This window comes from Pygocentrus nattereri, chromosome 15 (genome assembly GCF_015220715.1).
Source record: "Pygocentrus nattereri isolate fPygNat1 chromosome 15, fPygNat1.pri, whole genome shotgun sequence".
NCBI lineage: Eukaryota > Metazoa > Chordata > Actinopteri > Characiformes > Serrasalmidae > Pygocentrus > Pygocentrus nattereri.
The window spans coordinates 40890828-40913447 of NC_051225.1; the positions used below are offsets into that span (position 1 = coordinate 40890828).

Sequence of the window (22620 nt, forward strand, 5' to 3'; positions counted from 1 at the left end):
TGCTTTTCGCACCGTAAACATTGTGGATTAATATACTGTATGCTAGACGATAGATGAAATTTCAAGATGGTTTATTCAATATTTCAGTTTTTATTTGGGACACCAAGAAGTTATTCAATGGAAAGTAATACAGGCCTACCAAAAAAAATATATATATACCTGGAATCAGCCAGAAATGAACCCAACACCAATCGCCAAACTAAACGGGCTGTAAGAAGCTTTACAGACCGGCTGGAACAAAACAACATCAATACTGATCTGGACAAACTGACCAAACTGAGCTGAACCTGATATTGGCTCAGTTTTATGGCTCAGTCTGATTTGGTCCGACTCTGAAGACGAGACGACACTAAATTCCCAAACTGTCGTCTCCACTGAGCAGCTTTTCAGTCGGCAGCTGTGACAGAAGAACAGCTGAACAACCTGGAATCAGCCAGAAATGAACCCAACACCATTCGCCAGACGGGTCTGATCTTCAGAGTCGGACCAAATCAGACTGAACCATTTCTAAGGAGAAAACATGCCAAGAGTTAACCAGAAAGCGTCAGAGTGACCCAGCTAAAATATGAGATGAAGTTTTGTGGTTGGATGGGAGAGAAACGGAAGTTTCTGGACAAAATTCAAAATGCTGCACGTGGTGCGAATTTAACACCGCCAGGTCCTCAACAAATGCCATCCCAACAGTGAATTATGAGGGAGGCAGCATCATGCTGTGAGGATGCTGTTCCTCAGGAGGAACTGGGCGTCATGTTACAACTGAAAGACGGATGGGTAGCACACAATACAATACTGTAAGATAATCTGTTAAAAAACTAAATCTTGGGAGGAACTTCACCTTTCAGCAGGATAATGTTCTAGCAGGTACTAGTCTGAAGGGGCTGAATACGGACGCATGCAGCGTTTCTCAGTTTTTATTTAAAAAAAAACAAAAAAACAAAACAAAACAACATCTGCTGACAAATATTGAATTTTGCCCTTGGAAATGTACTTTTGAACATACTGGTTTGCAATTAAAATAGTGGCTGGAACATTTTGTAAGACGAATTTGACGACTTTTACGGGGGCTGAATATTTTTGCAAGGCACTATATTTACACAAGACAGCCGGAACAGATAATGCAGTAAAATCACAAGAACCTGTCAGAGGTCCAATCGAACAGGTAGATAGACACCCTTTAACAATGGCACTATTCACAGGCACACTCTCGCACACTGACGTGTAACGGAAAATAGGCAAATGAACTCGTCTTCCTGTAGCAGGGCAGGATTGCTGAGGCGATAGCGGGAGGGTGGTGGCAGGAGTGTCCAGGTGAATTTTCTGTGTATCTGTATTTTGGAAGCTGTAAAGAGAAAAGGAGATGGTAAGGATGGAGGAGATACAAGCTGCTATGAAAAGCCGATCAGCCAGACTGAAGATGTGTGCGGATAAAACGGAAGGAACAGAGTGGATGGAAAGAACTGAAGGCGGACTGAGGGAACAGGTCCTGAGGTGGTTTGTCGAAACCCAGGCTTCACTCATTCTTTGTAATGGAAACTTCCCCACATGGTTTCATGGCTTCGTCCCCAGACAGTAAGAATATATATGATAAGGTTATATCTGCAATTTGAGTGTGACTGTAGGGTAAGATCTGGTGAAAAGCAGCAGGAGAGCGGGGAGGCAAAACCTACCAAAGGTAAAAAGGAACATAAATGGTCTATCAGTTAAGCAGGTTTGAGCAGGAGCAGCTTGTGTTCTCCTTCTCATATCCTCTTAGCAATGGGTGGTGGGGTGAAATGCGTTATTTCTGTTATATAATTCACAATATTTGTATTCTGGATCAAAAGGTGAGCATGAGACAGCAAGATCTAATTAGTGAGGAGTATTTTCCATTCAACATAAACCAGGAAAAAATATCATTGGCTGTGCATTCCATTTTCAGCTGAGCATAAGTATTGGGACAAACAAGTTTAAATTAAAATGATGTTGTTTTAAGTTCGTATTTAGGACCAGGTCCCTAACGTGGAATAACTGACTCAAGAATCTTGATAACTTTAACTCCTGATAGCATGTGATGCTCTGTAGAGCCTTTCGGTTAGTCCTTGTTTTGGGAATATTCTGACTTCAGTTTCCTTTTCAGCTGGTAACTTAAGCTTTGTTGGGATTATATCAGGAAACTGACGTTTTTTTTCCCTCTCCTTGGTTAAGGTTAATGAGTTTGGAGGCATTTGCTTGGACATGGGTAGACGAGATGTTTATGTACACATCATATATCATTCTGCTACTGCCATCACCAAAACCTGTGAGAAAGTTCTAGAAGCAGCCATGTGTGCCCAAGCCGTGGCACTGCCTCCACCATGCTCCGCCATCTCTCGATCACTTTGTTAAAAATGAATCCATCCATATATCTTCAGGGACAGCTCCAGAGCTCTTCTGGCTCATCTCTGCTTCACTGCGAATTGCCTTGCCCCTCTGTCCTTGGTGCAAACAAGACGTTTGCATGTTGTAGTGTAGGGAATAGTGACATGTTCACCCTGTGGGCAGTCTTTTAATTCTATGGAGGTTAGTTTTGTGTTTATCTCCACAGTTTATCTCCACAGTTCTAAAGTCAGGTACACCGTGTGATTTTAGACATTTTGTTCTTTGGTGACAACTCACATTTCTGTGAATTTGAATCGTCCATCATGTACAGACAACGCCTGTGATTTATATGCTGAAGTTGTACAAAAGTGGCCATTCTGACTTACATACTGTGACTTGGGTGCTCACATTCAGGGGCGCCGTATGGGGGAAAAGTTAGGACGATTCTAAGGGCCCTAAAATATTTAGAATTTTAGAAGTTTTTGTGTTTTTTTTTGAGTCCTCAGTACAATGTTTAATTTATTCTGTACTAACAGAAACTAACAGTTTCTTTTTCATTTCTTGTTTTGGGCAAAAAGTAGATACCCAGAGAGCCTCTATACGGCAAAATCCCTGGTAGCACCCCTGCACACGAAATGCCGCCCTTACAGACATCACTGTCTGTGGACAATTTCTAATAAAGCTGTTTCATACAGTTTCACACTGCGCCCAAACAGGGCACGCTATGTCTAGTCATTTGGGATTGACCTGAATTGTGTGCACAATTCCATACTGGACAAATGCACCGTTTAATGCAGCATCGTTAACGTGTGCCACACTTTACAGGTCTTAATTACATTCAGTCTAACAGAGCAAAGACAACACATACAGACCAGCCTGTGGGTTTTCAGCCATACAGGAAAGACAAGTGACCAACATTTCTGATATCACAGAAATCTATCTGATCGTCTGATTGATCAATAAGAGCTAGTTTGGTCAGTTAAGTGGGCATTGCTATCCTCCTTACACTGCACGGCCAGTCACCAAATGGAGCATAAAACTAGTTCAATTGAACAGTGTATGACTGCCTTTACAAGGTTCCCGTCATCAGCTGCTGTGGTCTTCCTGGGATGGTCTGATTGTCCCAAATTGCTTTCATTCTCAAAATATTATAAACTGTTGTGTTTAGAATGCCCAGTTGTTCCACAGTGGTTCTGGCTGGTATTTGTTTAAACTGCTGTTCAAAACCACTGCTTACCATCATAAATTCTCTAGTTTTACAGCTCATTTTGTACATTTCAAATCAAAACAAGAGCCCTAACGCTTCAACGACTACAACTGATTATATACATTCACAGCTCTGTAACGTGGAATCACCTTTCATTCATTTGTTCCAATATTTATGCTCAGCTGGTGGCATTCCCACAAGAAGTCACAATAAACAGTATGGTTTATGTTGTATGAGAAATAAAACCGATCATTCTGTGGTTTTTTAGCTTCATGCTCAACTTCATCTAGAATATGAATTTTATGTATATATCCATCCATCCATCCATCTTCCAAGCTGCTTCAAGCAATGTAGCTTGTGCAGTTGGCCTGACTGCATGTCTTTGGACTGTGGGAGGAAACCGGAGAACCCGGAGGAAACCCACGCAGACACGGGGAGAACATGCACACTCCACACAGAGAGGACCCTGATCACCCGGCCGGGGACTCGAACCCAGGCCCTCCTCACTGTGAGGCGACAGCGCCACCCACCGCACCACCGTGCCGCCCTTTTATGTATACAGTCATATGAAAAGTTTTGAACACTCCAATTTGGTAAATGAAATACATTCAAACATCCTCTACAGGGTAAAAACTTAAATATGTGAATTTTAATAGTATATTCGATTTATTTGAGTTTAACATCCTGGAAAAAATAAAACAAAATTTTAATTTGCCTTTTGCACGGGCCACATTTTATGAATTATTCTTTCCCAAATACATGAAGTTCAGCAAATAAACAGTACTTATGCATTAAAACAAGAAATGTGTTTTCTGTAGAGGATCAAAACATGTAATTTGACCAAGAGTGGCAAAATTTTTGCATAGCACTGTGAAAAAAACAAACAAACAAACAAACAAACAAACAAAACAAGCCACATTACGTTAATTTTCCCAATATTTTGGTTCTCACTGCTTCTTCAGATTCTGGATCATATATTGTTTTAAATATTCTCTGACAGCACCCTTCTTATGCATCTTATTCAAATATTGTAAAGCAATATGTCGTTCCCCATGCTCCTCTAATTACAGCACGCTAATGTTTACTAGAGAAGGAAAAGATGACATACAGCTGCGGTTTCCAATCCCAGTCTTTCCAACCAGGTATGCTGGTTGGAAACTCCCAATATAGTAGACATAAGGAGTTGCTTGAGGTTACTAGACAGTTGGTGTAAAGAGCTGAGCTGGCAGACTTCATTAGGTTTAACTCCACTTCTTTCTTTACTTAGAGAAGCTGAAGATCATCTCAGAGATAAATCTTTTGGCAGCTTTCTTATCAGACTCAGTGAGAAAGCCAGTGGCTACATTCTCTCCTACAAGTAAGAGTTCTGTAGCTTGACGATGTTCACACATTATGTGACATTTGTTCTTTTATTAATGTGTACAAGTATAAAAGTAACTCTCACAGCATGAACCACTAACTGTACACGTGTTACTGCTTCTGCTTGTTGCTCCGAGCACTTCAGCTTTGCTAATGTATTGTGTTCTTGCAGGGGTCAAGATCGTTGTCGTCACTTTGTTATAAACCAGACCAAGGAGGGCATGCTGGTAGTTTCTGGTGATTCCATTACTCACAACAGTCTGCCAGAGTTGCTTGAATACTTTAAAACCACACCTATCCAGCCATTTGGAGAGTGTCTGATCTCAGAGAAGGAGGTAGAGGTGGGTATCAGGTAAAAACAAGAAGACGCAATGTGTCACTATGGTTTGAAAGGTGTTAGCAGTTTCAGTAAAACTTGCCATCACAAGCACACGGACTTCTTTCTGATCATTTTCCTTTATGTGCATTTCTACAGCCCCCCTCAGATGACCTGTACGACGTGGTTCACTGTAAACCCAGTGTGAAGTCAGGGGTGAGTGTTCAGGCCCTGCGGAGTTTATGGGATCACCGTTGTGAAGTCACACCGAAGGGCCCTCCTGCTCTACCCCCTAAAAGTAGCACCCGCAAACTCATCTCTTCGACCTCCATTGACAGGAACAACATTGTTCAGGTAATCAACTCCAGACACAGGCCCCAGACTTGGCGTAGAAAATGGGATTATAAACACGTTCACACAGGTTGCCAAGCTAAAACTAAAAAAAAAAAAAAAAAAAAAAATCAACCCCTCACTGGCACCTTGTATGATGTAGGTGCTATACACTTCTGTGTCAGGAGCCAAAGTCAGTGAGGGCATGTTAACAATAGACAAAACAAAGTGGACAACATCTATTTTTCTCAGTCAAGACAAAATCAGCATTGAAAATGGCTCAACTGTTATGATAAGCAACATCATTTTTGCATAAACAGATGAGAAACTTACCTCTTCGGAACGCCTTGAGCGGTGGACATATATCACACGGCATGGAGCAACACAGCCAGTCAGACCAGAAGTGGCCGAGCAGCACGGGGACCGAAGGACTTCATCAAAGGCAAAGAATGCATGCCTGGGAGAGTGAGGGATTCAGTTCCCTGGACTCGCACTTGCAGTGTTACTCAGAGTACGATGACCATGTTTCCACATCTGACGTACATCACAACAGCCGGAGCAGGTCATTACCTCATCTGGATGAGGATCACCATCACGGCAGCCACACAGCTCACTCTTTACTTGCTGCATCACCACACCTGCCCTTTGTTCTGCCCAAATCAGGCCCAGTCTCTTCCTTGTCTCAGCTCAAGGAACAGAACCTGCCTGACCTCCCTGACACTAACCTAATGACCTTACAACCTAACCCACTGTACCAGGCCTCCTCTGGGCTGTCTTCTGGGCCCACTAGCCACTGGGATCCACACTGCAACCCCCAGCCAAGCAGACTGTCTGAGATTTCCAGCAAAACCATCAGTGAACCTCTTACACCAGAAAACGCCTACCAAGACACTCTGGAGCATCAAAATACCTATGAAGACTTACCCACCATCCAGCAAACTAACCTCGCTACCCAAGAGAACACCTATGAGGACCTACCTGAGATCCAGCAAGGTAACCTATCTACCCAAGAGAATAACACCTATGAGGACCTACCTGAGATCCAGCAAGGTAACCTATCTACCCAAGAGAATAACACCTATGAGGACCTACCTGAGATCCAGCAAGGTAATCTACAAACTCAAGAGAACAACACCTATGAGGACATTCCAGCTACACACAATAATACATATGCAACTATAAAGGAGCTGCAGCCCAAACAGCAGAGCTCCCTGGGAAAGAAGGTAAGCAACCAGAAAAGACTGTACAAATACACTGCCAGTTCAAATAAACAAATAATTAAAAATACGTATTCTTTATACTTTCACAGACCCACAAGTGGTGGAAATTCAAACCAGATAACAAGAAGAAGTGAACAAGCTGTCAAAGGTCCCATGCAAAGTGAGGTGCAACTAGACAAGTGCACGTCTCAGTCAGATGTGCATGATATTATTATTATTATTATTCCTTCTTGCATATGTGCATAGTATTTATAATTCAGTGTTTTGTTTAGGAATACTATTTAATAATAGTAGTTTTAATGTGTAACATTGCCTATAGCTGTTGTGTAGCAGATGTGATGTGCTTAATCATTTTACTGGAATAAACTATTGACATACAAATGTTTTGCAATAATACAAAAAAAATGCAAGGCATGAATATACTCAATATGTCTTGGCAGTAGGTTATGCAGTTTGCAGAATATATATATATTACACACACACACACACACACACACATGCGCACAAATGCCCAACTTAGATGAACATTTATGTATATTTAATGTTATTTCCGGATTGTAGATTTAGTTTTTAGAATAGTTTTGAATACTGAACCATCAGAACCCATTTTTGACTGCCTTGAACTCAACGTGTGCAGATGCTGTAGTTCTGTAGTTTGAATTGCGTATTTGTGGAGAGAATTTAGGTCTTTTTTTTCACAGCTCTATGAAATCTGACACATGTACTGTTTTTAAATGGTTAAATAAAGATGATTAAATTAACAGTTGTCCCTTATTTATTAAGTAGACCACAGCTTGATTTACAGAATGATACACAAATAGAATACAGTAAACCCAATATACGTTTAGTACATATATGTTGAGTGTTTTTTTAAGGGAAACCCAGATTCCCACTGTTTCATGTGGTTACTTTTCACTAGTCTAATGTGCTCACATATAAGAACTGCATTCAAAGGATTATCTCTCAATAAATCTTTGCTTTGCATTATTAAAAGCAGGGTTAAACGGTCTACCAGCTGCACTGAAGTCAACAAAAATTACCTGAAAAAGGCTGAAAATGCATTAAAGGCTTTTCAGAAACAACATCTTTGATACACACAGTATTTACTGAGCTGTGTAGTGTAGATTATGAAAAAGCAACTACCAAAGGGTCGTTCAGCTTTCAAACATGAAATGTGAATGTTGAATCTGTTTATCTCATGTTAATCATTTACAGTGGGAAGTCCACATGAAAGCTGACCACCTCAAGTTCAGGTTTCCTTCATGACAAGTGGTCATAAAGAGTTTTCTTTCACGTAGTATCCATTTGAGAAAGACTCCACTGCGGGCAAGACTTCCTGTGCACTCAGTCCTTTTCTGCTCTTTAAAACGACTGAAAAGATCCTTTCACCTGCAAGCAGAAGGTAGCCAAAGAGACTGCTGTTAGTGTTCACATAGACACGATGTCTCTGCTATCTGTCACTAATGTGCATACGGGCCTTACCAGCGGACTGACATTGTCATTTTGGCCAGCATCAAAATATAGTCACATAGAACAGCAGCACAGGAGAGGCACAACCCACTGAGTCAGCCATCCATCCTCTTTCACCTCCATTCCAAGGTCATCTTCCACCCTTTCAGATGCGTACATGGAAGGTGCTGCATGGCCACACAACATTAGAACAGTTTAGAAAAGAAAACATCAGCGCCACGTTTACTCTCCGCCCGACAGGCCACCCCAGCTGAACATTATGCGGTATAGAAACCAGTTTGAACCAGCTTCAGCCCATCCAGCTGATTATGGTATAATATACCTGTCCAGTCCAATAATGCTTTCATGTCTCTCAGCTCTAAGCCATTTCCAAATGGTTTGGACTATAAAATGGGATCCACTTACAGCACCATGATGGATCGGTCAGCAGTAAAAGGTTTCTCGGGGACTTTATGTCTGAGCAGCAGGAAGGTTATTTACCAAATCACTCAACACTAAAAATGAAGCAAGACTGCAAAGAGCAGTGTAATCGAACTAGCACCCTTCCCTAGATTTCACAATAAAACAGTGAGCTATGCTCAAATTTAGGAGATATGTACGTACATTTACCCATTTAACCATAATGGCATGTTATATCCCTTGCTGGTCTTTGATAAGTGCAACTTTTCTTACCTAATGAAATCTGGTGCCTTGGAGATCATGTTCTCAAAGTCAATGAGGGAGAGCTTCCAATCACCATCTAGGTCTGCTTCCTCCATCACTCTCTGAGAGACAAGCCTCCTTTCTTCTGGCCTCAGCTCTTCTCCAGTCAGCCTGTGCACAGTTTCCTCTACGTCCTTTTCACAGAGGAACCCATCTCTGTTAAAATCTGGCCATAAAGAATCGCAGACCCATTATTATGCAATAAATGTCATAAATAAAAAATTCATTAACAAGAGAGGTTATTTATGTTTATTTAATATGAGGAAGAAATTTGTGTATAGATTAGATGGTTTATATGTTGTTGGCTATTAGGTCACAGATACACAGGGAATGATGCCTAATGCCATAATGGAATAACGAGGTCATTCCACGCCTGTTTCTTTCCTATCTGAATTCCTACAAAAGCCCAGTCCCAAAAACTGCACTCATGGTCCTGTAGTCCTCAATTACATGTGCACACAAGGCCATAACATGTGGATGTCCCTTTCTGGTGATCAGTAGGGCGCCCACTTTGTTGAGGACCACAGCTGAGAAAATTAATTACTAAAAATGTCTTGAGATACAGGCATGGGCCAATCAGAGCAGAGGGTTTGTTTACACCTGTTTGCCAACACTGTGCCACTGCACATAAGCAAATGATCTAAAAAAGGATCATGACAGATTTGCCAAGTACTGCACATGTAGGGCCTACACATTGCATGAGTTTGTCCCAAATACACATCTTTAAATAAAACATCTTGAAGGCATTTTGCCCAATAGTTGGGCACATTGTAGAGGTCAACAAAGTGTGGATTTTAAGGAGGATCACAGTTCCATTTCTTGCTACCACTGCCTGTGAGGAAGCTTTTTCGGCCTAATATCTGGACTAAAGCTGAAGTCACCTAGAACTCACTCACTCACAAAAAGATTTTAAAATAATTAAAATAATAATAAAATGCCAAGAGTGCCAATACTGGGTGTCAGAACTAGCTGTGATACTACTGTGACTAAAAACATCTCCATGAACAGGGATTGAGGAGCAGAAGCCTACCGTATATCTTGAAGGCGTAGATGATCTTCAGATCTAGTGGTGCCATTTCACTCAAGACTGAGAACATGTCCACAAAGTCATTGAAACTCAGGTTGCCCTTGCCATCCTCAGAAAAGGCCTCAACTATGCTGTGGCGGAATGGGTTTTCCTGCAGAAAGGAGCAGTTTGTAGTCCATCTGTTTCTCTGCATACTTCATTAGCCCCCTTTCACTCTGCTCTTCAATGATCGGCGCCCCCACAGGACCAACCACAGAGCAGGTATTTGTTTGGGTGGTGAATCATGCTCAGCTCTGCATCGACACCGACATGGTAGAGGAGCGATATTGTGTGTTGTGCTGGTACATGTGGATCAGACACAGCAGTGCTACTGGAGTTTTATACACATCATTGTCATTGCTGGACTGAGAATAGTCCACTAAGCAAAAACATCCAGCTAACAGCATCCTGTGACCACTGATGAAGGACTAGAGGATGACCAACACACACTGTGCAGCAGCAGCTGAGCTACTGTCTCTGACTTTACGTCTACAAGCTGGACCAACAAGGTAGGAGGGTCTAATAAAGTGGACAGTGAGTGGGTGTTTAATTAATAATTAATACCTAATTAATAACTCCTGCCGAACTGCTGTGTCTGCTCCACTTGTGCCAGTGTAACACACATTAACACGTCTCCACCACGTGCTGTGAATTGTCCTCCACTCAAACAACAAATAATACCTGCTCTGTGAGGGTCCGTGGGGGGCCTGACCATTGAAGAGCAGAGTAAAGAGAAACAAACGGACCACATTCTGTAACTGTAGAACTATAAAGTGCATCTAAATGGTAAACAGAGTAGATAAAATGGACAATGAGCTTAGACATAAGGAAGTGCACTTAATACCCGTTGGTGTCTATACACAGTGTACAAAAGGGAACCAGAAGGAAACTAACATTACACACATTATCATGTCAAAGCAGCGACAAATAATCCTCTTAAATGAAAGGCCATTCCTCAAATTTTACCTTAAGTTCCGGCATGGCGGTAATGACGGAGGAGGGGAGAGTAATATCAGGGTTATTTGTATAGTCCATTGGAACAATGTTGGGAGCCAAGTCACGGAAGCGCCCATGTAACCTGGAAAAACAGGCTACACAGTAAGACAGATGCAAGCACTACGCTTCCAAAGCCAAAGCCATCATTCTCAGACAGTGACTGAACATCCTGCAGCGGACGGTGGGAGGAACTTTTAGAGCAGAGCTTTAGGTGGGATAACCAGGGGTGGGCCTTTGTATTTTAGTTTTTCCTGCTATTCGGCTCACGCAGTACGAAGTTAACCTAGTTAACTTTACACCTAGGAAGCCGAGTATCACATCTGTATTTATTACTACTGCAGAGGCAAAGATGAATTTCCAGAATTTTCCTTGAGATATGAATTGTGCTGGGACAACTTCTGTATACGTCTAAAGCAGCAGCTGAAGCTCAGCTAGTTTACTTCTACAAACCATGTGAGTGAGCCAAGAAGCTGGGAGTAAGGGAGTTAAGAGCTACAAGTCAGGCTCCATAGGCCAGCTATTAGGGCTCAACCTGAGGGAGGCGCGGGAGGATCCCTCGCCAAAAAATATCCCCTTTATAAAACTACTGGATCCCCCTTTCCTTTCCCTTCCTTTCCTTTCCTTTCCCTTCCTTTCCTTTCCTTTCCTTTCAAATTAATGTCATAATGTGATATCACCTGAGAAGTGCATTGTCAGTATTAACTGAATCATATTTAAGATTTCCTCACAAAGTACTGTAGATGAAATAAGTCCAACGATGCCTGTATAAAACAAATGAAACAATTATACTGAATACAATGTGGTTTATACAGCACATGTAATTCTATATCTACACTGATGACTAAAAATGGGATAGTTAGAATATTTTACAATATAATATAATCTAATATAGCACAAACGTAGCGGCCGACCAGTAATCAAACTTCAGTGGCAGATATAGAAAGCAGCTCTGCGCTGCAGATGAGTGGGCTTCATCATCTAGGAGCTTGCAGGACATTCTTCTACAAGCTCACTTGTACCATCTTCTGTAATGTGTTCTAGTCCAGCTAGACTCCAATATAAGAAATGTTTAACTGAGTGAAACATGCACACTGAGCAAGAACGGCCTCTTCACTCCTGGTGCTGTAGGCTTACTTTCTCGATGTCCTAGGACCACTTCCCTCAGCCAAGTCAACCAAGACGGGCACGATAACAAAGCAGGCTTGAGAAATTGCGCAAGCAGCTCTGGCGCTGTTATATGAGAGTTACTCACCGCAGGATTTCTTTACTTGTGAAGAAGGTGCAGTCCTGTTAGAAGACAGTAGGGCACGCTGTAATGTGAGCAAACCTCTACTGCGATGTTATCTTACTTTTATATCACACATATAAACGCTATGACCACTCAAAACGCTATGACCACTCAAAACGCTATGACCACCCAGGAAGGTACCTGATACTCGTCGAGCTGGTCATCTCTGAAGGTGGTGTGCTTACTCCCCATGTCCTGTAAAAGCCTTCTTTCTGCACAGCAGCATGTCAGTACTTCAGCTGGAGGCTTGAGTCGCGGCTCTTTACAAAGATAAAGATAAAAACTACGCGAATTTTTGGTTACGTCAAATAAATCTGATGAAAAAATCAAAACGCCTCTTCGCCGAGCGACGGGAGATCACCTGCTACATCTGTTTCGTGGGAAGTGAGGATCACGCTCGAGTGCTCGTCGCAGTGAGCACATGAACCAGTAGGGGGCGGTATTTCACCGCCACAGTTTACCTACATAGACGCAGACAGGCGACTGCCCTGATAAGCGACACCTACCTGAACGGACGAGAGGGGAAACACAGCGAGTCCATCAACTTTCAGACAGGTGAAACTACCTTATACAGGTCAGCACTTAACATGCCGCCACGCTCTCTGGCGTGTAGAAAACGCCGAGTAGCCCCGGCTGACCGCAGCTGTGGATCAACATGGCAAGATTAAAAGATCTAGGCGACTATGCAGGTGAGTAAAGGTGCTGTAATTAAAGTGGGATCTGCGCTCAGACGCGCAAAAGACAAGGAAAATGTGGTCAAAGGCTGTGATGCTCGGGCACTGGTGTGATAGCTGCCTAAGAAAAGACGAAAAACAGCGGCTCCTCAGGTGAGTCAGTTTGAGCAGGTGAACAGGTGAACAGGTGAATACCTACACAGGGATATTGGAACATAACCGGGAGGCTGCGAAAAAAATCTCTCATTACAAAGACGAATGCACGTGTGAGATGTCAGTGGTTAAAAAACAAACAAACAAACATCACGAAATAATGACTTCTAAACGCCACACTTACACTCTCACACTCTTACAGGAGCACTATAGATTCATGACCTATTCAGTGCACTGTATGGAACTATTTGAGAGTCAGCCGGACAGGACACTGGCCTACAGTACAGAGTATTGTAGTGTATTGTAGTGTATTATAGTGTAATGTTGTAATGTAGTGTATTGTACTGTACTGTAATGTATTGTAGTGTAGTGTAGTGTATTATAGTGTAGTGTAGAGTATTGTAGTGTATTGTACTGTAATGTAATGTACTGTAATGTATTGTAGTGTATTGTAGTGTATTATAGTGTAGTGTAGTATAGTGTATTATAGTGTAGTGTATTGTAGTGTAGAGTATTGTAGTGTATTGTACTGTAATGTATTGTAGTGTAGTGTATTATAGTGTAGTGTAGAGCATTGTAGTGTATTGTACTGTAATGTAATGTACTGTAATGTATTGTAATGTAGTGTAGTGTAGTATAGTGTAGAGTATTGTAGTTTATTGTACTGTAATGTAATGTACTGTAATGTATTGTAGTGTATTATAGTGTAGTATAGAGTATTGTAGTGTATTATAGTGTAATGTTGTATTGTAGTGTATTGTACTGTACTGTAATGTACTGTAATGTATTGTATTGTAGTGTATTATAGTGTAGTATAGAGTATTGTAGTGTATTATAGTGTAGTGTAGTGTATTATAGTGTAATGTTGTATTGTACTGTAATGTATTGTAGTGTAGTGTTGTGTAGTGTATTATAGTGTAGTGTAGAGTATTGTAGTGTATTGTACTGTAATGTAATGTACTGTAATGTATTGTAGTGTATTGTAGTGTATTATAGTGTAGTGTAGTATAGTGTATTATAGTGTAGTGTATTGTAGTGTAGAGTATTGTAGTGTATTGTACTGTAATGTATTGTAGTGTAGTGTATTATAGTGTAGTGTAGAGTATTGTAGTGTATTGTACTGTAATGTAATGTACTGTAATGTATTGTAGTGTAGTGTAGTGTAGTGTATTATAGTGTAGTGTAGAGTATTGTAGTGTATTGTACTGTAATGTAATGTACTGTAATGTATTGTAGTGTAGTGTAGTGTATTATAGTGTAGTGTAGAGTATTGTAGTGTATTGTACTGTAATGTAATGTACTGTAATGTATTGTAGTGTATTATAGTGTAGTATAGAGTATTGTAGTGTAGTGTAGTGTATTATAGTGTAATGTTGTATTGTAGTGTATTGTACTGTACTGTATTGTATTGTAGTGTAGTGTAGTGTATTATAGTGTAGTGTAGAGTATTGTAGTGTATTGTACTGTAATGTAATGTACTGTAATGTATTGTAGTGTAGTGTATTATAGTGTAGTATAGAGTATTGTAGTGTATTATAGTGTAGTGTAGTGTATTATAGTGTAATGTTGTATTGTACTGTAATGTATTGTAGTGTAGTGTTGTGTAGTGTATTATAGTGTAGTGTAGAGTATTGTAGTGTATTGTACTGTAATGTAATGTACTGTAATGTATTGTAGTGTATTATAGTGTAGTGTAGTATAGTGTATTATAGTGTAGTGTATTGTAGTGTAGAGTATTGTAGTGTATTGTACTGTAATGTATTGTAGTGTAGTGTATTATAGTGTAGTGTAGAGTATTGTAGTGTATTGTACTGTAATGTAATGTACTGTAATGTATTGTAGTGTAGTGTAGTGTATTATAGTGTAGTGTAGAGTATTGTAGTGTATTGTACTGTAATGTAATGTACTGTAATGTATTGTAGTGTATTATAGTGTAGTATAGAGTATTGTAGTGTATTATAGTGTAGTGTAGTGTATTATAGTGTAATGTTGTATTGTAGTGTATTGTACTGTACTGTAATGTATTGTAGTGTAGTGTAGTGTATTATAGTGTAGTGTAGAGTATTGTAGTGTATTGTACTGTAATGTAATGTACTGTAATGTATTGTAGTGTATTATAGTGTAGTATAGAGTATTGTAGTGTAGTGTAGTGTATTATAGTGTAATGTTGTATTGTAGTGTATTGTACTGTACTGTAATGTATTGTAGTGTAGTGTAGTGTATTATAGTGTAGTGTAGAGTATTGTAGTGTATTGTACTGTAATGTAATGTACTGTAATGTATTGTAGTGTATTATAGTGTAGTATAGAGTATTGTAGTGTATTATAGTGTAGTGTAGTGTATTATAGTGTAATGTATTGTAGTGTATTGTACTGTACTGTAATGTATTGTAGTGTAGTATAGTGTATTATAGTGTAGTGTGTTGTAGTGTGTTGTATTGCACTGTTCTGTGTTCAGCTCTGTTCCTTCTCTCTCTGTATCTACAGTGACTTTAGTTTCTATCAGTATCTGAGCTCAGGACCGTCTTTCTCTCTGACCTACTGGTCACTAGCAGAGAGACTTTCTCTAGACAGACTGAGCTCTTCCTGTAAGTGTCTCTGGATCAGAGCGTCTGCTGAACACTGGAAATGTAGATGTAGCTGAAAGTCCTGCTCTGAGTGTGACGTCACTGCACACACACACACACACACGCCCAGCCTTTCCTCCTCAGTGTAGGAGTCGGAAAGACCAGTTCACCCACATTTTTATGAACCGTTAGCCAAATATCGCCATTTGGCTACCACATCAGGCGAGGTAGCTGTCTGAATACATCGGAGTGGACATGGCAAAAACTTATGACTATCTCTTCAAACTCCTGCTCATCGGAGACAGCGGAGTGGGCAAGACGTGTCTGCTGTTTCGGTTCAGTGAGGACGCGTTCAACACCACCTTCATTTCCACGATAGGTCAGTTTCTGAAACGCGCCCTGTGCGGTTCATCGGGCTCACTAACGTCGCGCTGCTCAGTGGGAATCGCCGGGCCATCTGCCGTTCTGTCCAGCTCGCCGGGTTCTCCGCCCAACACTTCGCGTCTTAAACTCCAGATTTAGGAGAACCGCTAGGAGTTGAGTGACAGGAAGAGGCCTTCCGCTCCGGCAGCTTCGCCTCGGCTAGGAAGTTTCTTAGCTTAGCTTAGCTGCGTTCGCCGTCAGTTCACTAACCTGGCGCTCATAAACTTTCTCCATCCGAGGATGTGAGGATAACACGTCGTGTGCGTTTCCATCACCGAACCGAACCGAGACCAGAAACGTACCCATAGCGTTCCGTGTGCCTGGTTAGCAAGCTTGCTAACTTAGCTAACGCTAGCGGTCTGGGCAAGTAGCATCGATGGCTAATGTAGCTTAGCAGCTAAGCTAAGCTGTGTAAGATAAGTTGGTAAATGTCAGGCAGCTGTTTTTGGCGGTGTAGCTGGGTAACCGGGTAGTTAAACTAGCTGGTTATACTGAAAGAGTGGAGCGGTCAGCTGTTGTAGTTGGTTAGTTAAGTCACAGCAGAAGTTGTGCTAACGAGTTAACTAGTTAGGCGTCATGTTTCAGACATCACGCCCACAACGTAGGAAGTTATCACGGAGACTGAAAACAGCAGTGACAGCTTTCCCCAGAGCTTTCTCGGGAAAGCTTCAGCGATCAGAACCGCCAGCTGGCCGTGTAGCAGGGTCATATTGTCAGCCAGTGTTTCTCAGGCTTTTATTAGAGCAACGAGTGGGAAGAACTGAATCTCCATTGAGTGGAGTGGTTGGTTGGTGTAGTGGGTAACACCCCTGCCTTCTACACTGGAGACTGGGGTTCAGTGCCCCGCCTGGGCAGCACCCTACATTATACCAATAAGGGTCCTTGGGCAAGACTCCTAGCACCACCTTCACCTACTACACTGTAGACTAGGGTTCAGTGCCCCGCCTGGGCAGCACCCTACACTATACCAATAAGGGTCCTTGGGCAAGACTCCTAACACCACCTTCACCTACCTGTGTAAAAATCACAAGTCGCTCTGGATAAGATGCCATAAATGTAAACGTAAACACATTGATGGTACGAGTTTAACGTTAGGCATGGAAAATAAAAATCAGAACGATCTAAGCACGGCGGCATTAAGTCATCCATGTAGCCAGGCACTGAAGGTACTAGGTTTTTGTAGGTTGGTAGGTTAGTTATCCTAAAACCGGTGTTGTTTGGTTTGGGGCAGTCGGCTGGTTTCGCTGGCTGGGTATGATGTTTCCGGTCTGAAAATGGAGCGAGTGTTTGGAAGTTTCTTGACCTTTTTGTTGTTGCTGTGCTGCAGACTTCCCCTATTGCTATGGGCAATGCTGCTGTCTCACTTCCTGTCCCATATCCTGTCAAAGCTTTCAGTGGACAGAAGTCTGTTCAGTTTTTTATGATTGTGATAACTGGGAGTTGTTTCGCTTCCCGTTGAATGCAACATGATTAGGCCTGATACCAGCCCATTCAGTGCAGCAGCCTAATTACCTAGTGGCTTGCATGTCGGTGGGCCGCGACGATCCGGCAGACGTTGGAGTGTTGTAGCCTTTTCCCACATTGTGTTTCTGTGGTTGCCCAGCGCACACACTGGCACACCTCTGCTGTCGTCTTGCGGACAGTGGCGGTTAGGAAAGGTATCTGGTGTTATCAGTCGGAAAGCCTAAGTCATGACACGGATGTGTTTTTCCACTTGTTGCAGGAATTGACTTCAAAATTAGAACAATTGAGCTGGATGGCAAGAAAATCAAGCTTCAGATCTGGTAAGCCTTAGGAAGATTACCGATTGGTACAGGAATACTCGTTGATTTTGCATGAGTAAGTCTGAATATCAGTGTGTGAGGATATGTGTGTGTTCTGCAGGGATACAGCAGGACAGGAAAGGTTTAGAACCATTACCACAGCATACTACAGAGGAGCAATGGTGAGAATGGGACTCTTGCACCACTGCAGATAAGTGTTTGTAGGATTTGTAATACAGCACAACAAATGAATGCTTGAATGCCACAAATGTTTCTGGAGTTGTTCAGTTATGTAATATTATTCGTAATTCATGTTATATGATAATGTAGGGATTTTGATGTCTGAGTCTATTTTTGAAGGGGAATGTCACAGATTTAAACATTTTTCTACGTAATTAAATTGTTCAGGTGTAAATAAATGCATTTAGATATCCCATAATAAGCAGAATGGCTGTTGTAGACATAACTCTGTGGTTAATGACATTTCAACAAGTGAACTTTTGAAAAATCTATGAAACTCCTCTAAATCCCTCCATAAAGAAGTGTCATCTCCAATGCAGATCTTTGAGTCTATACGTGAAGAGAATTCTGTATATCCAAGAAGAGGTTTGAAGAGAATAACAGCCCTTCACATATTACCACTAACATTTGTAATTAAGTCATCCTGCACTTTTTCTCCCAGGGCATTATGTTGGTATACGACATCACCAATGAGAAGTCATTTGACAACATTAAAAACTGGATCAGAAACATCGAGGAGGTGAGTCTCTAGTCGCTGGTCGTTACAATCAAAATGAAAGAGTTATTGATTAGTGTAGGTGCAGGTGGCTTTGTTTTAAGAATGTTAGGTTAACTTTCTTTCGGTTGTACTTTGTTCTGTCACAGCATGCATCATCAGATGTGGAAAGAATGGTTTTGGGGAACAAATGTGACATGAATGACAAAAGACAAGTGTCAAAAGAGAGGGGGGAGAAGGTAAGTAGAGCCAGTATATATAATACTTTTATTATTAATAATTCTGTATTTTAGTGCTGAACTGAAGGACCGGCAAGACTTTGTTGCATTTATACGGTCATTTCTGATTTTTTTATACAGCTAGCCATTGATTATGGGATCAAGTTCTTGGAGACTAGTGCAAAATCCAGCACAAATGTAGAAGAGGTAAGAGAAACTCGGATAAAAACTTACGTGATTGAGTAAATGAATATTTTTAGCAGTAATGATGAGCAAACAGAGTTAAGGATTGAATGGGCCTTCCGTGCTGTGTGTGTCGGTTTGCCCTGTGCTAACTACACTGTGACTTGTCTTTAGGCCTTTTTCACCCTCAGCAGAGACATTATGACCAGGCTTAATAGGAAAATGGTAAGTTCTGTTTATGCCATCGGATTTAAAGTCAAAGTTAATGTTATGTTGTTGATTATTTATTGTTAAGTAAATATTAAATATGTTAAGTGTGGTGAGGCTGTAACTAATAATAATTTCAACGATAAGTTAATCTGTTGACTAAGGATGTAATGATACACGTATAGAAACCAAACATCCTGGTTTTGGTTTGATTCTGTCTGGTTTGGCTCAGATAAATAAAGGTTTCGTCAGGACCTCCTGCACCAGCCCCCTAACACAATAAACCACTGAAGGTTCAACCCCTGAAATTTATAATAGTTTAAGAATAAGCCTAGTCATTTGTGGGAGGGTGCAAACCCCAGTCTCCTCAATGAGAAGGCGAGTGGGAGAGCGAGGGGCACGTTGGTAGTACAGTTTTAAATTCATTACACTGTGTGCAACATTTTCACTATAGAATTGAAAACTTTTCACTATTATTTAATTACTCAGCCAATCAAACCATGCTTTGTCTCACTTTGACCCCATTAAGGTGCCACAATTCACATTCAACATGTCTGTTTGTGTAACATGCAGTTTCTTCTGTGGAGCAATGTAGTGTATTTTGCACTGTTTGAAACTGAGAATCAGGTCAGTGGTGGTCCTGCGAAGAAAGATCCCCTGGTGCCCCTTTGCGTTCAGGCAGTACAAGCTCCCTCTTTGTTTGGTTCCCTGCACTGGCCTTTGCCTTCTGCTATAAAATTAATTTTCATTCATGGTCAGATCAGTCAGGCCTGTCTCGTACCATTTATAGATGGGCTAGCGGGTGGCTGGCAAACTATCCAGCAACAGATGGGCTTCGTTCAGTAATTAGAAACCTACAGAAATGCACCTATAATGAATAGCCAGTTTACTGAATACAGGGTCCGTTCTCTGGACATTTTATCAATGCAGAGTATATATAGGTACACTTTCTCGGTATACAGTTACTGAGTTATTCAGTATATCTGTGTACATAAGTTAGTCATATGCAAAAGTCTGAATACCCTTCGTCAAATAACACATTGATTTTTCTAAGTGAAAATTAGTTAACAGGGAACAAACTTGAATATAGAATTTCTACAGAGTTCAGTGCAGGATTTCTGTTCATTTGCAGAGCAAAAAAACCCCCTTTGTCCACAGGTCACATTTTACATGTTCACCCCAGTATGTTAAGTTCAGTAAATTGCTTGTTAAAATTGCAGAGCTGTGATCTCTATAAAGTATTTTTCACTTACACAACACAACCTAATTTGACCAGGGCATCCAGCTTTTGCATCGGACTGTAAATGAAGCTAATATTAAAAAATCGGACTTGCCCAGAGAACGCATTCTGAAAGTGTTCCGTCGCCAAACCTTCGGTCTTTGTGCAGCCACTGGCGCTAAAGCTGAATGTCTCCTTGTGTTTGGGTTTTGTGTGCAGAATGAGAATAACCCGTCGGGAGGAGGTCCAGTCAAGATCACAGAGAATCGCTCCAAGAAGCCCAGTTTCTTCCGCTGCGTTCTTCTTTAACCCTGCACTTCTTACAGCCTCGGTGTGTGAGGAAGCGCGTGTGTGTGTGAGAGAGTGTGCTAGGATTATTTTCTTTTATTTTAATGTTTAATGGAGCTCAGTGTGTGTATGTTTGGGGCAGCCTGCAGTCCCTCAGGAGTGCGAGCTGCTGCTGAGAGCCCTGGACACCCTTCCTCTGAAGTCTATACTGAAGGCTTAAATAAGGAAGAGGAAGATGGAGCTCATCCTAATCATCCTCAGCAAGTTGCTACCAAAGCTTGTAAAGGCACTTTTTACGTAACAGTGTTAAATTAACATTGTAGCATTTACATATGAAGATACTTTCGATTAGTTTTACACGACAGTCATTATGGATTATGAAGGAAAACATAGGAGCGCCCTGGCTATATGTTCTTTACTTAGTCTGGGGCTAGTTTAGGGTCAAGAACACTGACATGAAGGAGCATAAAGTTAGGGAAACTATGAACTGAAGGATCTCCATTGATTAAAGGACTTCTTAGGAAAAGCTCTTTGTCATTTTTTAAAGATGATATGTTTTCTGGTCCTGAGAAAAATGTCCTTTGATGTTTACATTGAATATGTTTGTAGGTAGATTCATACGAAATTTAAATAGAAATGATCTGAGTGAGGAAAGCATAGGCAAACTGTTCAAAGCAGGCCACAGCTTAAACTGCAGGAACGGAGGTGTTTTGCCGAATGCGGTCTTCCCATCTTCCTCTCCTAGCTTATGCCACCATAAAAACGAAAACCAAAAGACTGAGAAGTACGGACGCTGTGGGTGGGTCAGAGCTGTTAGAAGTGTTTTAGGGCCATTAATGGTTTCCTTTCTTCCTGAAAGGATGGGCACTCTACATGCTTCCGTGGTTAACAGTGAACGAAGGCTGGTAGAGACCTGACCGTGTCTTCTGACTCATTCTTAGCAAGGTTGGTGTTTGTGGGTAAATTATTCCTATAATATCATATACATTCCATGTTCTGATTGAAATTGAACACACACAGTGTAGACAGACGTGGAAGACTCTTGTCCAAATGCTTGTTGAAGCAGCAGCCAGCTTTGCCTCAACTGGGCCCTGAATATTAATCCACATTATTATGTTTACTAATGGTATTATATTTTTATACTTTATCCAAGGAGGCACCTGTTACCTGTTACTTACCACTCCATAAAAACCACTTGTTAACCTGTTCTAAAACATGTTGTTATATATGTGTGTGTGTGTGTGTATGCGTGTGTGTGTGTATTTTATATAATCAATTTCAGTGTATTTACGGTATGTTGATGTTGCTTTGCCTTTTCTAATTCCTCTTTTTTAAGATTCCATGTGTGAATTGATTGTGTAGTGTTTACAGTACCACTGCTACAGTATTTTTTCTGTTCTTGCACTATTTGCTGTCTGTCTGAAAGACCTGTCCTGTTTGAAAAGCCACTGGGACCCTTTTGGAGAGGTCTGTCTTAATCACTTGCAATAAATTGTGATACCTCAGTACTGATTGTGTGGAACAGTACAGAGGTAATTAACCAGATTCCTTAAGTCAAATACTGAAGTCCTAACCCAAAGATTCCAGAGGTCCTAACTCAAAGGTTCCAGTTGACCCTTAGGACATTAGGACACCAGTCTAGTTATCATTAAATCTGCTCATTTCATTCCACATTCTACTGATTGTGTTTAATGGCAGTCCATGACTCTGGGTTATCATTAAATCTGTTCATTTTATTCCACATTCTACTGATTTTGTTTAAGGGTACATGATTGCTTGAGTTTCATTGGCTGTTTGGGCCTAACAGATATAGGCACCTGCTCAGACAAATAGTCTGATAGCCCCTCATGGGTGTGGCATTTTTAATGACCTCTATGGTCCAAATTTGAAAATGCATGC

General features: G+C 41.1%; 3 protein-coding genes across 4 annotated transcripts; 2 read left to right on the plus strand and 1 right to left on the minus strand.

The window, feature by feature from the left end:
• The first annotated feature begins 1289 nt into the window (after positions 1 to 1289).
• On the plus strand, positions 1290 to 7511 carry si:ch211-112g6.4. The gene is made up of 6 exons (XM_017721560.2): positions 1290 to 1569; positions 4812 to 4901; positions 5076 to 5244; positions 5379 to 5573; positions 5870 to 6772; positions 6859 to 7511. The coding sequence occupies exons 1-6, from the start codon at positions 1358 to 1360 to the stop codon at positions 6901 to 6903; spliced, it is 1614 nt and encodes a 537-aa protein (XP_017577049.1). The 5' UTR covers positions 1290 to 1357; the 3' UTR covers positions 6904 to 7511.
• A 15-nt stretch (positions 7512 to 7526) lies between these two features.
• LOC108441835 (calcium and integrin-binding family member 2-like) lies at positions 7527 to 13356 on the minus strand. 2 transcript variants are annotated; one of them, XM_017721561.2, is made up of 8 exons: positions 12653 to 13356; positions 12433 to 12551; positions 12256 to 12290; positions 10974 to 11085; positions 9972 to 10119; positions 8912 to 9107; positions 8252 to 8406; positions 7527 to 8158 (listed from the first exon to the last, which is right to left on the minus strand). In XM_017721561.2, exons 2-7 carry the CDS (start codon positions 12481 to 12483, stop codon positions 8385 to 8387), a joined length of 564 nt encoding a protein of 187 aa, XP_017577050.1. In that variant the 5' UTR covers positions 12484 to 12551; positions 12653 to 13356; the 3' UTR covers positions 7527 to 8158; positions 8252 to 8384. The 2 variants fall into 2 exon arrangements, with proteins under 2 accessions (XP_017577050.1, XP_037401035.1); XM_037545138.1 differs by having other exon boundaries at positions 12433 to 13356.
• Positions 13357 to 15789: 2433 nt separating this feature from the next.
• Positions 15790 to 22392, plus strand: rab8b (RAB8B, member RAS oncogene family). The gene is made up of 8 exons (XM_017721563.2): positions 15790 to 16063; positions 17831 to 17891; positions 17992 to 18052; positions 18553 to 18630; positions 18756 to 18845; positions 18966 to 19031; positions 19182 to 19232; positions 20653 to 22392. The coding sequence occupies exons 1-8, from the start codon at positions 15940 to 15942 to the stop codon at positions 20740 to 20742; spliced, it is 621 nt and encodes a 206-aa protein (XP_017577052.1). The 5' UTR covers positions 15790 to 15939; the 3' UTR covers positions 20743 to 22392.
• The last annotated feature ends 228 nt before the right edge of the window (positions 22393 to 22620 follow it).

Coding starts and splice junctions, on each gene's coding strand:
- si:ch211-112g6.4 (XM_017721560.2), top strand. CDS start 1,358: ATGGTAAGGATGGAGGAGATACAAGCTGCTATGAAAAGCCGATCAGCC. Junction 5,245..5,378: donor TCTCAGAGAAGGAGGTAGAG/GTGGGTATCAGG, acceptor GCATTTCTACAG/CCCCCCTCAGATGACCTGTA. Junction 5,574..5,869: donor ACAGGAACAACATTGTTCAG/GTAATCAACTCC, acceptor TTGCATAAACAG/ATGAGAAACTTACCTCTTCG.
- LOC108441835 (XM_017721561.2), bottom strand. CDS start 12,483: ATGGGGAGTAAGCACACCACCTTCAGAGATGACCAGCTCGACGAGTAT. Junction 9,108..9,971: donor CTACGCCTTCAAGATATACG/GTAGGCTTCTGC, acceptor CTTTATGGCCAG/ATTTTAACAGAGATGGGTTC. Junction 8,407..8,911: donor AAGGCACCAGATTTCATTAG/GTAAGAAAAGTT, acceptor GTGGCCATGCAG/CACCTTCCATGTACGCATCT.
- rab8b (XM_017721563.2), top strand. CDS start 15,940: ATGGCAAAAACTTATGACTATCTCTTCAAACTCCTGCTCATCGGAGAC. Junction 18,846..18,965: donor CAAAAGAGAGGGGGGAGAAG/GTAAGTAGAGCC, acceptor TTTTTTATACAG/CTAGCCATTGATTATGGGAT. Junction 19,032..19,181: donor CCAGCACAAATGTAGAAGAG/GTAAGAGAAACT, acceptor ACTTGTCTTTAG/GCCTTTTTCACCCTCAGCAG.